General features: G+C 36.0%; 1 protein-coding gene across 2 annotated transcripts in view; it reads left to right on the top strand.

Annotated features, from left to right (window-relative positions):
- ANKRD17 (ankyrin repeat domain 17) overlaps positions 1 to 17,231 on the top strand; it is a 146,808-nt gene that overhangs the window by 116,523 nt on the left and 13,054 nt on the right. For both annotated transcript variants that reach the window (XM_083378266.1, XM_083378265.1), the window contains exons 21-28: positions 859 to 1,034; positions 3,204 to 3,366; positions 4,808 to 4,903; positions 5,385 to 5,501; positions 11,926 to 12,100; positions 13,573 to 14,020; positions 15,361 to 15,516; positions 17,020 to 17,169. In XM_083378266.1, the coding sequence (XP_083234392.1) occupies positions 859 to 1,034; positions 3,204 to 3,366; positions 4,808 to 4,903; positions 5,385 to 5,501; positions 11,926 to 12,100; positions 13,573 to 14,020; positions 15,361 to 15,516; positions 17,020 to 17,169 (1,481 nt within the window). The remainder of the gene's footprint in view (positions 1 to 858; positions 1,035 to 3,203; positions 3,367 to 4,807; positions 4,904 to 5,384; positions 5,502 to 11,925; positions 12,101 to 13,572; positions 14,021 to 15,360; positions 15,517 to 17,019; positions 17,170 to 17,231) is intronic.

The following is a 17,231-nucleotide window of genomic DNA, read 5'->3' as shown; positions in this document are numbered from 1 at the left end:
TCCATGCATGTTCTTTCTTGGGAGTTAGACCACCTTCTGTTTGAAAAGGCTACATAAGCAGACTTAAGTATTTCTTTGGTTGAAAATCTCATTGAACTCAGTAGGACATCTGAACATAAAATCTGAATATTTCATAATACATACTGTACATTCTAATGGTGTGAAGTACCTGAAATATATGAAGAAGCAAAGGTGCTTTAAATGTAGCATAAGCAAAGACATTTTTCCCAACAGCAGTTCCATAAAGGAGATGCATTTATAGCTGTAGTGCAAGCTCAGGAACAGGCATGGGTCTTTTAAAGAATTGCCAGCTGAGAAGCGAGCATGGCCATTAGATCCATTTCAGGACCTTTGCCCATTTTAGATCCAAATTTGTTTCTCTTGTACGTATTATTCCATAAAATGTTCTATTTGTGATTTTTTGTGTAAAGAAAAATCTAATAATTAAACATTTTGCCCTCATTATACCTTTCACCAAATAGGAAAAATTAAGATTTTAAAATTATTTAACAACCCATACAAAATCTTATTTATTTTCTTAATATTTTTCTTGTTGATGTTATTCAGTTTTAGTGTCATTCTGTAGTAGATATACTGCCATTTATTCGTGACGCAAAGCCTCCCCTGCTCTCAATCGTCCCTGTGAATTATTTCAAACATTTATAATCAAACCAATCAGGAGTCAGAGTCTTCTTCCTTTTTGACTTCTTTTACAGAGAACCACCATAAAAGTTAATAATGCTTGTCTATACACTAAAAACTATATTGGTTGCGGGTTTTTTTAACTGTTGTTTTAATCTTTTATATATATATATATATCACTTGAAAAAACATTTAATGTTGTTATTGTCCATCTAGACTGGACTGACACCATTAATGGAAGCTGCTTCTGGTGGCTATGCTGAAGTAGGCAGAGTTCTTCTCGACAAAGGTGCTGATGTAAATGCACCACCAGTCCCTTCTTCAAGAGATACAGCTTTAACCATTGCAGCTGACAAAGGACACTACAAATTCTGTGAGCTGCTTATTAGCAGGTACTATAGTTTATCTTCTACTGAAGAGTCTGATTTTTTTAACTGGTCCAGGAGCCATGACCTCTTGGTTCTTTGACCAGTTAAAAGGTTAATAAGGGTGACTATTAATTCCATAAAACATTGAATATATAGTGGATTGTGAAGTAGTATAGAAAACAGATTCCACTTTCAAATCTAAATGTAAGCAGCTACAGCATTCATACAAGAGTCTTAAACACAGCTGTCCAGTGTAGTATATTTGTGATTGTATGAAAAGTATCCTGTGTGGGGCATTCAAAATGTTATAAACATACCTGGGGATTGCACAAGGAGGAAGAATAATGGCAGTGTAATAGACACTGGCTACATCTCTTACGGGTTTTACCTGAAGCTGTGCTGCCACAAACTAAATAGACTTTATAGGGATCTCCTCCACCTTACCATACCAATGAAGGAGAACATTTGTAGCTCAAGGTTTAAATGGGGGGTCCTTGCTACTCTCTGAGCTTGCTTGTTTTCTTGCAGACATTGCATTACCCTAACTATGGTAACATCATCAGTGCTAGTAAGGAGTGCTGTTTGCTGTCAGTTTATATTCTGGTATCTTGCCTGTGTGTGTGTAGTAGGGGCTGTCTTAGGGATTCTTTGGTTGTGCTGTTTACTAATGGCTCTTTGGCAGTCTATTGATTTGGGTATTGCTTACTTGATTGTTGATCTGAAGTTGACCTTGTAACTCATCTATGCTGATCTGAGTGCTGATGGAGAGGTGCTGGAGTCTTTTCCCCTTTTGGGCTATTTGATTGTCTTTTTTGCATGGTCTATAGATGTTGTTAATGTCTGTGTGTCTATTGATGACTGATTTGTCAGAGTGCCAGGTTTCTAGAAATTCCCTGATATTTTTGGATTTGGACTGGTCTAGGATTGTCACATTTTCCCAATTAAAACTATGGTTAAATCTTTTTATATGTTGTGAAATTAAATAATTCTTGTCATGCCTTTTGACTGCCAGTTGGTGTCAGTAATTAGTAATCAGCACTCAGATGAGCATAGATTAGCTCCAGGGTCAAGTAAACAATACCCCAATCAAGAAACTGCCAAAGAGCCATTAGTAAACCAACCAATTGAAGAATCCCTAAGACCACCCCCACCCACATAGACAGGCAAGAAACCAGAATATAAACAGACAGCAAACAGCACTGCTTAGTAGCACTCATGATGTTACCTAGTTAGGGTAATGCAATGTCTGCAAGAAAACAAGCAAGCTCAGAGAGCATCAAGGACCCCTCTGCCTACCATGTTGAATTGGTACAACTTGTCTTTGAGAAATCAAATCAGACAGGACCTTCTGTGTTTGTGGTCTTTCCATCCCAAAAATATTTACTGTGGTCTTGGTAAAATCTTGGCTGAAAGTAAGCTGAGGATTTGGGATCAAAACACACATACAGAGTGTGCATATATAGTAAATGTTCTGTTGTAAAAATCAGAACATTGTTAATAATCCTAAGAAAATAGTGAATATTTGATAGAATTGTGAAAATTAACGCTAGCCATTAGATTATTATCATTAATACTTTACTGTTATGTTCATTCAGAATAACAAAAAGAATTTTGAATATGGAACTGAATACAGTGGCTCAGCTGTTCAACCTTCAACCCTCAGTGACTATTATTAACAGAAATTTATCTCCCTTTTTTGCAAAGAGTTCATATTTCATAACAGGCCTGTTTCATTGTTATTTACATTATTTTATTTGTAACAGTTCCCATTTTTTCATAAGTTAAAACAGTTCCAAACTAGATTTTGAATTTTGTAACATAAAATAAAAAGTAGTGCTTTCACTAGAGAGAAGAAGATCTGTTAATATAGCTCCTAACTTACTTATCCCTCTTAAAATAAAATAATAGCAATTGCTGGTTATGTCAACAGACTTGTGGGTCGCAAGAAAATGAAAATTTGATTAGGTGGCTCAATTGTTTATAATGTGATGCTCTTATCTTTTTGTAGTAACAATATTTGTATATTTTGAATTCCTCTAAAATTGTTTTTTACACACAACATGAGCTTGGTGGCTATATAAATATGATTAATAAATTGATCAATAAATAATAGCAGCCTTTGGAACAGATTTTTTGGGGAGGGGATTAGGTTTTCCTTCTTGATTAATCAAGCTTTTTTTTACTTTTTGGTAGGGGAGCTCACATTGATGTTCGTAACAAGAAAGGAAATACTCCATTATGGCTTGCTGCAAATGGTGGTCATTTAGATGTTGTCCAGTTATTAGTACAAGCAGGAGCAGATGTAGATGCCGCTGATAATAGGAAAATAACTCCTCTAATGGCAGCTTTTCGAAAGGTAAATATTTTTTATCTTTATTTCTGTCTCAAAAATGCAAAAAATACAGGAAGTTCTTGACTTACAACAGTTTGTTTCAAGTTACAACAGCACTGAAAAAAGTGACTTATGACTGTTTTTCACACTTATAACCGTTGTATGGTCATGTGATCAAATTCAGATGCTTGGAAATTGACTCATATTTAAGATGGTTGCCATTTCACTGGGGTCATGTGATCACCTTTTGTGACCTTCTGACAAGCAAAGTCAATGGGAAAGCCAGATTCATTTAATAATCAGGTTACTTACTTACCAACTGGTAGTGATTCAGTTAACAACTGTGGCAAGAAAGGTTGTAAAATGGGGCAAAACGCAGTTAACAAATGTTTTGCTTAGCAAAAGAAATGTTGGGCTCAATTGTAGTCCTATGATGAGGACTACCTATACAATGATTTCAGTATGGAAATATCATCTGTTACTATCTATTGGCAAGTTCGTGTGAATCCCATATATATTTGCCATGGGATTAGCTCCATCTTGATTTTACAAACAACCCTCAAGACATGTCACATAATCAGATTTGGGTCTTTCAGGATACAGAAGACCTGCTGAGATGGCTCTCTTGTACAGATAACCATTTTTATTCCTCTCATCACATATGATTTGTGTCATAAGCTTTTATGATACTAATACGAAATTTTACATTTTCTATCTGATCTTTACATTGTTGTTTTATCTCATTGTGTGCTGATAAAATGGGCATTTATACAAATTTGATAAATATTGAACTGGAGCAGGTTTGTTGAGGTATAAATTTAAAAAAAAGGCATTGCCATTACAATCTCACTATCTCCTTGCATTTATTTTATAAATTGCTTATCTGTTTCCTAATAAAAGCATCTAAAGTCTGCTTTATTATTTTGAAATGATAATATTTGAAACTTAAGATATATTTTAGTTGGATGGATACAATTCAGAGTTGCCGTAGCTTTACAATTTTAAGAAACAATATATTTCAGCAGATGAATGCCTCAATCCAAATTCCACCGACAAAAGATTTTCATAGTTCTCCATCAGTATTATACTGGCAATCTTTAGTTATGCTAGGGTTTATTCCAGGAAATTTGTTTTGTTTATATCTTTAAAAATACCAGTAATTTTAGATGTTAAATTTATTTCATTTTTTTCTGTTGCATATGTCTGCAAAGGTAAGTAGTGTTGTATTTTCTTTGAAGCTAAATCCCAAATATTTTATTTTTGCTTAGGCTTTAATTGAATAAAAATGATCCAGGAAAAGAGATCCTCTCTTGATTATATGAATTTGCATGCATATATATTCCTCCCTACATTGGGTAAATGAGTTTGCAGAAGCAAGATGTTTTAGTGAACTGTCATATAATTTTGGAATTCATTTTTCATGTCTTTAAATATTCCTCCGTGATGCTGAAAATTTGTTTCTTAGGGTCATGTGAAAGTTGTACGCTATCTAGTAAAAGAAGTCAACCAATTTCCATCAGATTCGGAATGTATGCGATACATAGCAACAGTTACTGATAAGGTAAGAGTTATTTTTCTTTCATATTGTTCAGAATATTAGACAAAAATATGGTATCTAAAAATTGTGCTCAACTCAGTCCTCACATTTGTTTAATTTTTTTGTGGTCTTAGAGTTCTAATTCATATATAGTTGTATGAAGAATGTAAATAATAAGTAAAAATAAATAACAGTAAATATTCATTCTTGAATGCAAAAAATATAAGGATGTTGTATCTTACCAAGTTCTGTTTAATATTTGTGAACATAGGATGGCTAGTGAAATATCTGCCTATATTCTTTGTCTTATAAAAATTACCTGAAAATTGTATCAATAGTTACAGTACTAAATTAATTTATTTTCATGGTTAGTTGAATATTTAACTTTTCCAAATCTTTCAAAAGCTTGTGCCATGAATTTATTCCACCCCATGTGATTCTGTGCTGTATTGGTCCAATTATTGGTGCTCATTCCTCCTCTTTCTCCCTTCCTTTGCTATTTTAGGAAATGTTGAAAAAGTGCCATCTATGTATAGAATCAATTGTTCAAGCCAAAGACAGACAGGCTGCAGAAGCAAATAAAAATGCAAGCATTCTTTTGGAAGAGTTGGATCTGGAAAAGGTAAATAAACACTTTTCTGAAAAGTTTGTATTTTGTTTTTGAAGAATAAACAGTAATAGACTTAGAAAAATAGAAACTGATATCAGAAAATGACTCAGTGGTCCATCTAGTTTGCTTTTTGAGCTTTTTGTTTTTTTGTTTTTTTTTATTTTATTGTTTTTTTCTTATTTGTGGATTTTTATTTTTTGTCAGAAGACAGACATATGTTTATCCCAAGCATGTTTAAACTCAGTAACTGATAATTGACCCACTATCTTCTCTGGAAGTTGGTTCCAAGCTTCCAACATTCTTTCTGTGAAGCAATACTGTCTATACTTTGCAATACTTTATATTACTTTTGAATTTTCCTCCTGTCAGTTTGATGTTCTTGACTTTTGTTTAATGTTGAAAATATTGCCTTATGGAACCTTATTCACATCCTTAATATATTGAAAGATTTCAATCATGTCCCCCCTTTTCCTTCTGTCCTCCAGGCTCTCCTAATATATTTTGATCCCCAGACCTTGCAACATTTTTGTTGCCTATCTCTGGACTTGCTCAGTCTTATCCATATCTTTTTAAAGTGAGGTCTTCAGAATTGGAGATGGCATTCCAAATAGGGTCTAACTATATCCCTATGTAGCAGGATCAGGACCTCCTTTTTCCTGCTGCTAATCCCTCTAGAATTTTGTTTGCTTTCACAATTGCCTGGCCACACTGTTAATTCATTTTGTACACTTGAGCTATGAGCACACCTGAATGCTTCAGTTGTTCTGTCTAACACTGTATTGGGGGTACAGTACTCTGCCGGAGGATTCTTTTTCCCCAAATGCATGATCTTACATTTAGAAATATTGACCTGCTGTCTCCATATTTTGACCAATTTTCAAGCAATGCCAAATTGTTTCCGTATTACAAATACCCTCAGGAAGGTCAAGTCTATTATACATCTTTATGTCATCAGAAAAAAGACAAACTTTACCTGCAGTTATATTACAAGCACATTGAACAGAACAGGACCTGGGACTGAGCCTTGTGGTATATCACTAGTGACTGGTCTCTTTTAGACAGTGCTCCTTGACAATCACACAATCCCTGAACCAACTTCCTATCCACTAGATCAGAGCTCCCCAACCTTTCCGCGTTGGCGGCCTGACGGGAATGGAGAGCAGGGAAATGTGCATGAATGCATATGCAAACAGGCACATGCACAGTGGCGGGGCTAGCACCTGTGTGCATGTGCAAGTGGGCTGCTAGCGCCTGCATGATGCTGGCGGTGGCACTAGTGCTTCTGCGCATGAGCAAATGGGGCCGCTAGTGCCTGCGCGGTGGTGCTAGCACGAGTAGAGGTGTTTGAGTGCACTTGCCAGCCATTCCCGCGGCCCGGTAGCCAATAGGCAGACCGCAGATCACAGGTTGGAGACCCCTGCACTAAAGCAGTAGCTAAGCCCTTGTCTGTACAACTTTTTTATGAGCTCATTTTGTGGAACTGTATAACATGCTTTGCTAAAATCCAGATAGGCTATGTCCACAGCATCACCTTCATTCAATATACTGTATTTGTGACAGTTTAAAAAGTAAGTCAGATTAGTTTGATGTGATCTACCTTTAGTATAGGCATGCTCCTTTGGGGCTATCAAGTTGTGCACTTTTAAATATCCATTAACTTCAGTACTACAGATGTTAAGCTCACTAGCCCCCTTCTTGTGGATTGGTACAATATTAGCTGTCCAGCAGTCCTGGGGAACTTCACCTGTTAGAAGAAACAGATCGGTTAATGGTCCAGCGACCACACCTAGAATTCCCTTAAAACTCTGGGATGGATACCATCTGAACCTATTGCTTTATTAAGCTTTAAGTGGGCTAGCTTACCTGCCATCTCCACCTCCAAAAACCCTGGGGAAAAAACAGCACTGCTAGGATTAGTGTCATCTGTCCGAATAGTGAACTCAAAATTAAGGAATCTTCAAGGCTTTGAAGTGCCATAAAAGATAAAACTTTATTGAATAAATACCTTGGGATGAAGCCTGAAAAATTGTTTAGTTATACAATAGCTTACCCCACTCCTAGCCACCAGATAACTCTCATTGTGCAATCATAGAACTTTGGCTTGTTATGGGAATGGTCCACTTCTCCGTCAAGCACCTGTGTTAGTGACCTTGGCATTCCTGCAGGCTTTCATGGTCTGTAGATGGCTTCTTGGAATCCTGTTTCCTCCCTGCGCTTTCCATCCCTCTTCCCCCTTTTCTGTGGCAAGTTGGTTAGCAATAAAAGTTAGCAGGTCTCATAATGGTTCAATCTTGACAACTAGTAGGATTTCGCCAACCTGTGTTTGTTCCTGGTATCCATTTCTGAGAGATGCTGCAGAAGTATTAGATGGTTTGCTATACCTAAGGTCTCCCTTAACATAACAATTGTTTGCATTTATTTTAGTGATTGCAAAGGGTTTTTTCCTTTTGTCACTAATGCACCTAAAACAGTTTTATTCCCCTTTTTAATAGCTTTAGTCTGTTCCCCCTGTTTCTGCACTGTAGCAACACTAACAACCTGGCTTCCCTCTGTAGGTTCTTTTGTACCTATCTATCAGCTACATTTCCGAACTTCTTGTATATTCTACATGCTGATTGTTTTTCTCCTTTACACAGTACATGTGCTGTGAACCAGAGTTCTCTTTTTTTTGTTCTTAACAATGTGCCTCACATAGAACTACTTGCTTTCAAGATGGCAGCATCCACTGAGCACGACTCCTGTCACTATACCACCCTTCAAGTTCATGTTTTAGATAATCTCCCCTTTCTGTAATTTTTTCCACTTGAAATCTAATACTTTAGTTTTAGTGTATGTTTTATTTTAAATATCAAATCAAAGACATTAGTAATCATTAGTGATTAGTACATTTTTGCCTTATTTCACCTTCTCGTACCTTATCCCCATTTTTCAAAACTTAAGTCTAGAATATAGTCCTCTCTTGTTCAGCATTTTACTATTTTAGAAAGGCACTTTATAATGCTTCGAACATATCCCTGCTCCTGCTTGTGCAATTGAGAGATTCCAGTTAATGTCAGGCTTATTGAAGTTACTCATGATTACATCCTCTTTCTTCGTTGGCAATCTCGGTTATCTTCTCAATAAGAATGCTGTCATAATCCTCTGAATATCTTGAGGCCCTGTATATGACACCATTTTTGATAGCCGATTCTTCTTTGAGCAAATCCAAAGGGCTTCAAGTAGATGACATGTTTTCTGAATTAGTGTTTCTTTTGTGCCTACTTTGTCATAAATGGCAACTCCCACACACACACCTTTTCTACTCGTGTCTTTTCTGTATAGTATGTAACTTGCTATACTTACTTATACCCCAATCAATAGAATCTCTGAATCTATAATTGTAATAAGATCAAAGTTATCCCTGTACATAACAGCTGTTAGATCACAAAGTTTGTTGCCTAAACTTTGAGCATTAGTACATAGGTATGGCACAAATTAGGGGACGCAGTGGCTCAGTGGGTTAGGACGCTGAGCTTGTCAATCAGAAGGTCGGCAGTTTGACAGGTCGAATCCCGAGTGCCGCATAGCAGAGTGAACACCTGTTACTCGTCCCAGCTTCTGCCAACCTAGCAGTTCGAAAGCACATGAAAATGCAAGTAGAAAAATAGGGACCACTACGGTGGGAAGGTAACAGTGTTCCGTGCGCCTTTGGCGTCTAGTCATGCTGGCCACATGACCACAGAGACGTCCTCGGACAAGCGCTGGCTCTTCGGCTTTGAAACGGAGATGAGCACCGGCCCTTAGAGTCGGAAGCGAGTAGCACGCATGTGCAGGGGAACCTTTACCTTTATGGCACACATTATCAAAAGGTTGATTTTTCTAAATAGCAGCCTTAATATAATTAACCACACAAACTTGTATGTCAGAAACACCAACACTATTGGTTTTAGAATGCTGGGGACAGAAATGTTTCGTATCAATTAACTCTCTATCCCCCTTATTCAGTTTAAATGCTTCTCCAGAAAACCCCTGAATTTAATGCTAAGTAGCTCAGTCTCTTTCTTCAAACCATCTCTTTTATACAGCTTTGCATCAGACCAACTGCAGACATCATGATTAACATAACCAATACTTTCAACTTTACACCACTCCTTTAGCCACACATTGAACTCCACTATATGCCAGCTTTTTCCTTTTTGCTCCTTACATACAGATAAAGTCTCTGAAAAAGTAAAACTACAGCCTATCTTACTAAGTTCCTGCCCCAAATTCCGGAAATCCTTCTTCACAAAAAATGCATCTTTTTTGGACAGATCATTAATGCCAAGATGCACAATAACATCAACATCACAATCATTTACTAGCATTCTTGACAATCTTAACAGTGCAGTTCTTTTCTCTGCTAGCAGTAGCACCAGGCAGATACCTCGCCTTCTTCAATACCTCCACATCCCTTTCTAAGTAGAGACTTCATATAACTGAGTCACCAACCAGAAGATGACGTCTCTTTTAGATACCCTACTTATCAGACGTGACCGATTTACAATACCTGATGCAGATTTTCCCTTATCCAGGTTCATCTTTTTCCTCACAGAGCATGGTCCCCTCCCCAGTTGACTCAACATTACAAATGGCTGAGTCTGCCTTAGTATCCCTATTAAGTTCAGCAGGGACACTATAACTATTATACAGGGACACACCAAAAGCATCATGTTTATGGTCCACATTTCTCACTCTGCCAGATACCACAGTTCTCCATAGTGCCCTTCTTCAGCAGGGTCTTTGTGGAAGCAGGCTGCTCAGTAGAATCATTAGCTTGCAATGCATAGCTTAGTAGAATGGCAGCCATGAGATATGACACATACTGGCTGAGTTGGCCACCTAATTTCAGCCTGAAGAGCATAAACTAAAGATTCTAGACAAGCAATCTGTCTATGTAAACTAGTAATCTAGTAAACTAGTAATCTGCAAATAAATATGACAGTATCCAAACTTAAAAAGAGTATCACAAAAACAGCTGCACTGAACTAATCCAGATCCTCCTAAAAATAAAATTGGAACCTCACAAGCACTTATCAAGGATGAACTACTTCTTTTCAAAATACTGATGTTTTTAAATACAGTTTTACTTAGATGCACAGCTCTCAAAATTAGTAACTTCACAGAGTAAATGCAGAGTTCTTTATATACCCTCATATACCATACTAGCTAGGATCTAACACAGCTATTACCTTTTGACTAAGCTAATAGAGACACTCTCAACCCTGGCCAATTACCCTAGAACAGTGATGGCAAACCTTTTAGAAACCAAGTGCCCAAACTACAACCCAAAACCCACTTATCTATCGTCAGGTGCCAGGTGGGTGTGGCCTGGTTGGTCTAAAAAGTTCAATCAATCAATTCCAACTTTGTGAATCTTTTTTTCCCTGCGAGTAGTTGAAATTGATTGATTGATTGATTGATTGATTAAACCTTTTTTTTTTTGCACATAGTGGCGGAGGCCTAAAGTGAAAAGGTTTTATAGGGCTGGGGCGACGGTGCAACAGCCCAGCCACTAAGCAATATAGAATTAAGTTAGAAAAATTGGGAATATTTTCTAACTTACCTTGTCCTTCTGTTGATGTTTTAAAAACTATACTTGCTCAGATGTACGCTTCTGGTCAGATGCTTTCACAGTGAGTAACGGCATGCAGGCTAGTAGCTTGTTCTGCTGGATGAAGTCCCAGGTCTCTGCAGCTCATGGTGAGCAACTACTTGCTCTCCCAAAACCTCAAGTGCTCTGCAAATACAATCAAGTGATTTAACTTTAATTGGCAAGCACTCTTAAAAATGTTACAAAAAAAGCATGAATTCCCATCAGTAAACATCAGGGTGTTGCCGCCCAATCTAATTATACCATCTGATATCAAAAGGAACCCACTGATGACCAATAGCTCACACAAAAATTATTAGATTAGAATTTGAAATTCCTCTTTTAAAACACTTGCATCCTATCTTGTGGTTGTTAAAGTTGATTTCAATACAAATAAACACTTTGTTCAGAGCTTTCTGACTATCTAGCTATACAGTGGTGTTAAAAGTTTGTGAACCCTTTTGAATTTTCAATATTTCTGCACAAATGTGACCTAAAATGTGATCTATTCTTCAAACAAATCCTAAAAATAGAGGACCCAATTAATTAAATGAGTCAACCTGTATCATAAATCAATCAGCTTAAGATAAATATCTATTTTTCAGCTTATCTGCCTATCTTTCTCAGCATAGACACACACCTAATATGAACATAAGAGACTACATAATTAATCTATATTGATAATAATTGAAAGCTACTGAAATGGGTATAGATGTGTATGTTTCTTACTGTCTCTGTTTCAAGCTCTGAACCAGTCTTATCTGTTCAAGATAGTAGTTTTCTTTTTTGACAGTTCTTCTGATCACTCTCTAATCTAATTTGTAGTTAAGGGAAGAAAGTAGACGGCTAGCACTAGCTGCTAAAAGAGAGAAAAGAAAAGAAAAAAGAAGAAAGAAAAAAGAGGAGCAGAGGAGAAAGCTAGAAGAAATTGAGGCAAAAAACAAAGAAAATTTTGAACTACAAGCTGCTCAAGAAAAGGAAAAAAACCTAAAAGCTGAAGGTACATATTACAGCACTGTTCTTATTGTTAGTTGCGAAGTCGTGTCCGACCCATCGTGACCCCATGGACAACATTCCTTCAGGCCTTCCTGTCCTCTACCATCTTCTGGAGTCCATTTAAGCTCACGCCTACTGCTTCAGTGACTCCATCCAGCCACCTCATTCTTTGTCGTCCCCTTCTTCTCTTGCCCTCAACCTTTCCCAGCATTAGGCTCTTCTCCAGTGAGTCCTTCCTTCTCATTAGGTGGCCAAAGTATTTGAGTTTCAACTTCAGGATCTGGCCTTCTAAAGAGCAGTCAGCACTACTCATGGGGTAATTATAAGACTATTGTTGAAGTTGTCTGGTATGGTTGCCACATAAAGTTAGTTTGAAACAGCCAGGAGTTCATCAAATTCCATAGGTTTTTATTTTTCTATCCCAAAATCTTGCAAACTTTATGAGATTTGTCAGTTTCCCATCATTTTTGCCATAGTCCAGTGGATGCCATCTGCAGGAGTCTTCACAGGCTACAGTGCTTATAGGCACTTTAGCTGTTGAGGCTTAAAGGCTTTAGAGCAGGGGTGTCAAATTCACAATGTCTCGTGACGTGTTGTGACATATTGTGACTTTTCCCCCATTGCTGGCAATGGGGTGGGCACGGTTTTGGCGTCACGCATCCAGCCCATGGGCTGGCAGTTTGACACCCCTGCTTTAGAGGATGAAGAAGAGGATTTAGTGGCCTGTATAAAGGAAGAAGGTGGTAACTATAGTATTACAGTTATCGTCTTTTATTCCTTTCAAAACATTTGACGTCTACTCTTAAGCATCAGTTAAGTAATAAATTGCTTATTTTAAATCATAATTAAATCCTATCATCTTCATTAAATTACATCAATATTATTAATTAATAAAACTATTCAATTAAAGCAAATTCCATACTATAAATTAATAGAAATTTTATGTAAACGTATATTCTTACTCTGTTACTTTTAAGTTTGTGTTTATAAATTATAAATCTGTATATGTTTCCATTTTTAATCAGTTGAAAAGATCAAAGTGATTTTTGCAAAGAACTGGTATTCAATTTTTGGAATTGTCCTTGAGATTAACATTAATGATATCTAAAAATTTGATTGATAATTTAAATACATTTTTAAAATTCTCATGGACTTTTGTTTTTGTTTGTTAAATAGGACTTTTTGTAAAATACTATGAAGGAAGCTTGTCCATTACCTCTCTAAATTCAGTTGTTCTTTTCTCTGAAATTTGTAAATTAGATTTGTGATCAAATCCTCAGCTTTTAGAGGTGGAACTCTTATTTATATGTTCACACATCAACCTATTTATTAATAAATAGGTATTAGGAATCATGACATTATAATGGATCTAAGATCTCCATAAAATGATTTGCATAGAAATATGTGGATCAAATACTATCTTAAATACGTCAGGAATGCTTGGGCTTCAATCATGTTCTTTTGTTTGTCAATTAGAAGACCCAGGAGTCCCAACAGAACCCCCCAGTGCTACCACAACCACCACTATAGGTATATCTGCAACATGGACAGCTTTGGCAGGTTCCCATGGGAAAAGAAGTAATAATGTAACTACAAGCAACTCTAAGAGAAAAAGCAGAAAAAGTAAAATCAGCCAAGATACGGTTCAGATAATATTTGATGATCAGCTTCCAATCTCATATTCTCAACCAGAGAAAATAAATGGTGAATCGAAAAGCAGCAGTACAAGCGAAAGTGGTGACAGTGACAACATGAGGATTTCCAGCTGTAGTGATGAAAGCAGCAATAGTAATAACAGCCACAAAAGTGATAGCAATTCACCCACAGCAGTCAATAAAGATCAGAACAGCAAGAAGCAGCCAGCAGTGCTTGTTACATTCTCAAAAGAAGAGCGAAAACCAATGTCTAGCAAATCTCCACTCAAGTAAGGTTCTGCGGGTTTTATTGCCAAAACAACGGATAAATCTTAATAGTGCTCTAACCACTCTGATTTTTTTTGTTGGCTTGTATTTTCTTTTCCTTCTGCTCCTTTATTAATTAATAATGTGCAGTGTTTATTAAAATGTTTCTGCTGCCTTTCTGCCAAATAAACTATTTAAAGGTAGTGTAAGTGAATTCTCAGAATCCTAGAAAGAAGAAACTTGGCAAACAAGAGCCAGATGACATTTCAACCTTCAGTGAGGTTTCAGACAAGCTATTAGGATATCTGTGAGAGAGGTTCAAACAGCTCACAAAGAGACTGTCTTAGTGCGTTCACTAACAAAGGAGGGATAGTTAGGGAATTGATCTTCCTTGAACAAATGGTCAGTTAATGTAGAAGAAACATAATTAAAGATATAAAAAGCATTACAAAGTGCTCAAAGTTCTATTTCAGAAAAGCCCCCTTTGTGCACATAGAAATAAAAATTATCGTAATAATTAGAGGCCAGGTTACAAGTAGGTTAAAGCAATATTTGGATTCTAGCTTTTATTTCATACACGTATCCATTTCAGGATTTCTGAGAGGAACCTTCTGTCTTGGAGAATATTTTCTAACAGTAGCTTAATTCTAAAAGTAGACTAGACAGTGTGACCTGTTGGACTATCTTTGAGAGAAAGGTAGTGTAGTGTGACGTGATCAGAATGAACACTATTTAGAATATATAAAAGAATATGTCGTAACTGGAAAAATAATTATAGTGGCCACTGAATTTTGATAGTAAGTGTTTGGTTATCTAAATAGATATGACCATAGGTGGCAAATAAGCAGTGGGAGGAGGAATGACTTCCAACTCCTGCCTTTCCCATTGATTTTGGGATAAACACAACGAGAGGCTTAGTGGTATATAAATTGTGCATCTCATTAAATGGAAATTATTGGGTTTGTTTTGATTCTTGAGTGCAAAGCATATTTCAATTTGTAAGAAGCATTAAACAGAAAAACTAAAGGTTTCTATCATGTGATGCAGTTTGCTTTGGCATAGCCGTAATATTCATTTGTTGTATTTTTCTACATATTTGAGGTATACAAATGATTAAGTATCATATGCTTTAACTGCTGTTAAATAAATATGTGTTTTGTAACTGAAAATCAGTCATTTTAATATGTCATAGATTTAAAGGGTTGGATCCCAACATAATTAGAGCAGACCTCTGGATATCAGTAGGTTATCAGTAGAATATTTTATTCTCTTGTATTATTTGTTTTAATATTTATATTGTAGAGATTATGTTAACACAGGTATTTCTTCCTCTCCTGTGTCTTACTCCCATTTTACTTGAAAGGTTATCAGAGGTTATTGGGGAAGCACCTGCTAATTCCTTATCTACTTGCACAAAGTCTTGTCCATCACCTCTTTCTTCTCCTAATGGAAAAATCAGCTTAGCTAGTCCTAAACGTGGTCAGAAGAGAGAAGAAGGATGGAAAGAAGTTGTAAGAAGGCAAGCTAAATTTTATATTATAGCAAATTTCCATTTTTCTTCCTGTCTGCTTTGGAAAATATATTTTAACCTTGCTTAATCCTGCCAATCAAATTAGTGAGTATATAATAGTTACATTCCTAATTTTAACAGTTTCTCAAAAGGATTGCTGTAAAATATATCCACATATATCTGTTCTGTGATAACACTTTCTCTTTCAGATTACATCACTTTCATATCTAAAATATCTAATAAAATAATTTACTACTTCATTTAATTTGAAGTTTGTTAACACTTTTGTATTGTTTTAATGATGAAAAATGGCATATAGATTTTATCAATATGTAATAAACTTCCTGAATATATGACATGCCCTGCATATACTTCCTAGTTGATGAGATTTTATTATTTATTTATTTTAATTCCATTTATATCCCGCCCTTCTCCGAAGACTCAGGGCGGCTTACAAGCTTAGCAGTAGCCTTCATTCTATGTATATGCCTGCTTATTAGGGCTTTTACACACACACCCCAAGCAGCATTATTACAAAGTCAGCTTATTGCCCCCAACAATCTGGGTCCTCATGCTTGTAATAGTATATTGGCTTGCAAGGTTGCCTCTTAATGAAAGATCCTAAATTGCATAAAATAACATGACAAGGCCTAGAATAAAATTGACCTTTGATTACACTTGTGACATTGATTAAATACCCCCAAAGTGAGCAGTCTGGTAACCTTAACCTTAGCTGATGACCTAAATGATTTGCAGTGAACGTTAGATTATGTGATATAATGAAGAGCCTAGAATTGAAAATTAATATACCAAAGAGCAAAGTAGCTGTTTGTCTTGTAGATTGGACTAAATATTTACAAACTATTCATAAATGGTGAAAAACTAGAGCAAGTAGAATGTAGATGAACCTATGTACCTTGATAGAATATTTAAGAAAACCGGGTAAATAGTTAGACAATTTGTTACATATTTTAAAGCTGGTAGATGATACAGTGGTAAGTTATGTATGACATATTGCAAGAAATGATTGTTGAAAGCAGAAAAATAATTTCATATAGGAGCACTGTTATATGGAAATGAGAATTTGGGTGTTAGGAGAAACATGAATGCAAAGAGTTAGGGTTAAATAAATTACTTTTTGCTCTGTTTCAGTTTGCGTTTCTTATATCATGCCTTTAATTTTTTGGGTGTTCCTTATTCTTTTTCTGCATTTAGCACAATGTTGCTGAGGAAATAGTGAATAGCTATTCAAGTAATTTCTCATTAAACAGATTCTTAGTATTAAGGGAGTAGAATGGTATATCTTTGCATTTAGGAGCTGACAAGAAATTTCTTAGTGTAAAAATGCCTTTCCAACTTTCTGAGTAATCATCTTTGATTTAAAACATCAGTAATTTTATGGCATAGCTTTCATGTCAGAGTGTACAGTTTTTGGAAAAACAAAACATAATCCTGCTTTATAGTACCTTAAGTTTGCTGTTATTTTTGATTTTCCTGTTCATTTTTTCTTAGATCAAAGAAGGTTTCTGTTCCATCGACTGTTATTTCCAGAGTAATTGGAAGAGGTGGTTGTAACATCAATGCTATCAGAGAATTTACAGGAGCACACATAGATATTGATAAACAGAAAGATAAAACAGGAGACAGAATCATAACAATAAGGTAAATCCAGGCACTACTTATTTCATTTCTAATAATGTACTTGGTCTTATTTCTGTACTTAG

This window comes from Vipera ursinii (genome assembly GCF_947247035.1).
Source record: "Vipera ursinii genome assembly, chromosome: Z".
Lineage (NCBI taxonomy): Eukaryota > Metazoa > Chordata > Lepidosauria > Squamata > Viperidae > Vipera > Vipera ursinii.
This window is presented reverse-complemented; position numbering and strand designations above follow the sequence as displayed.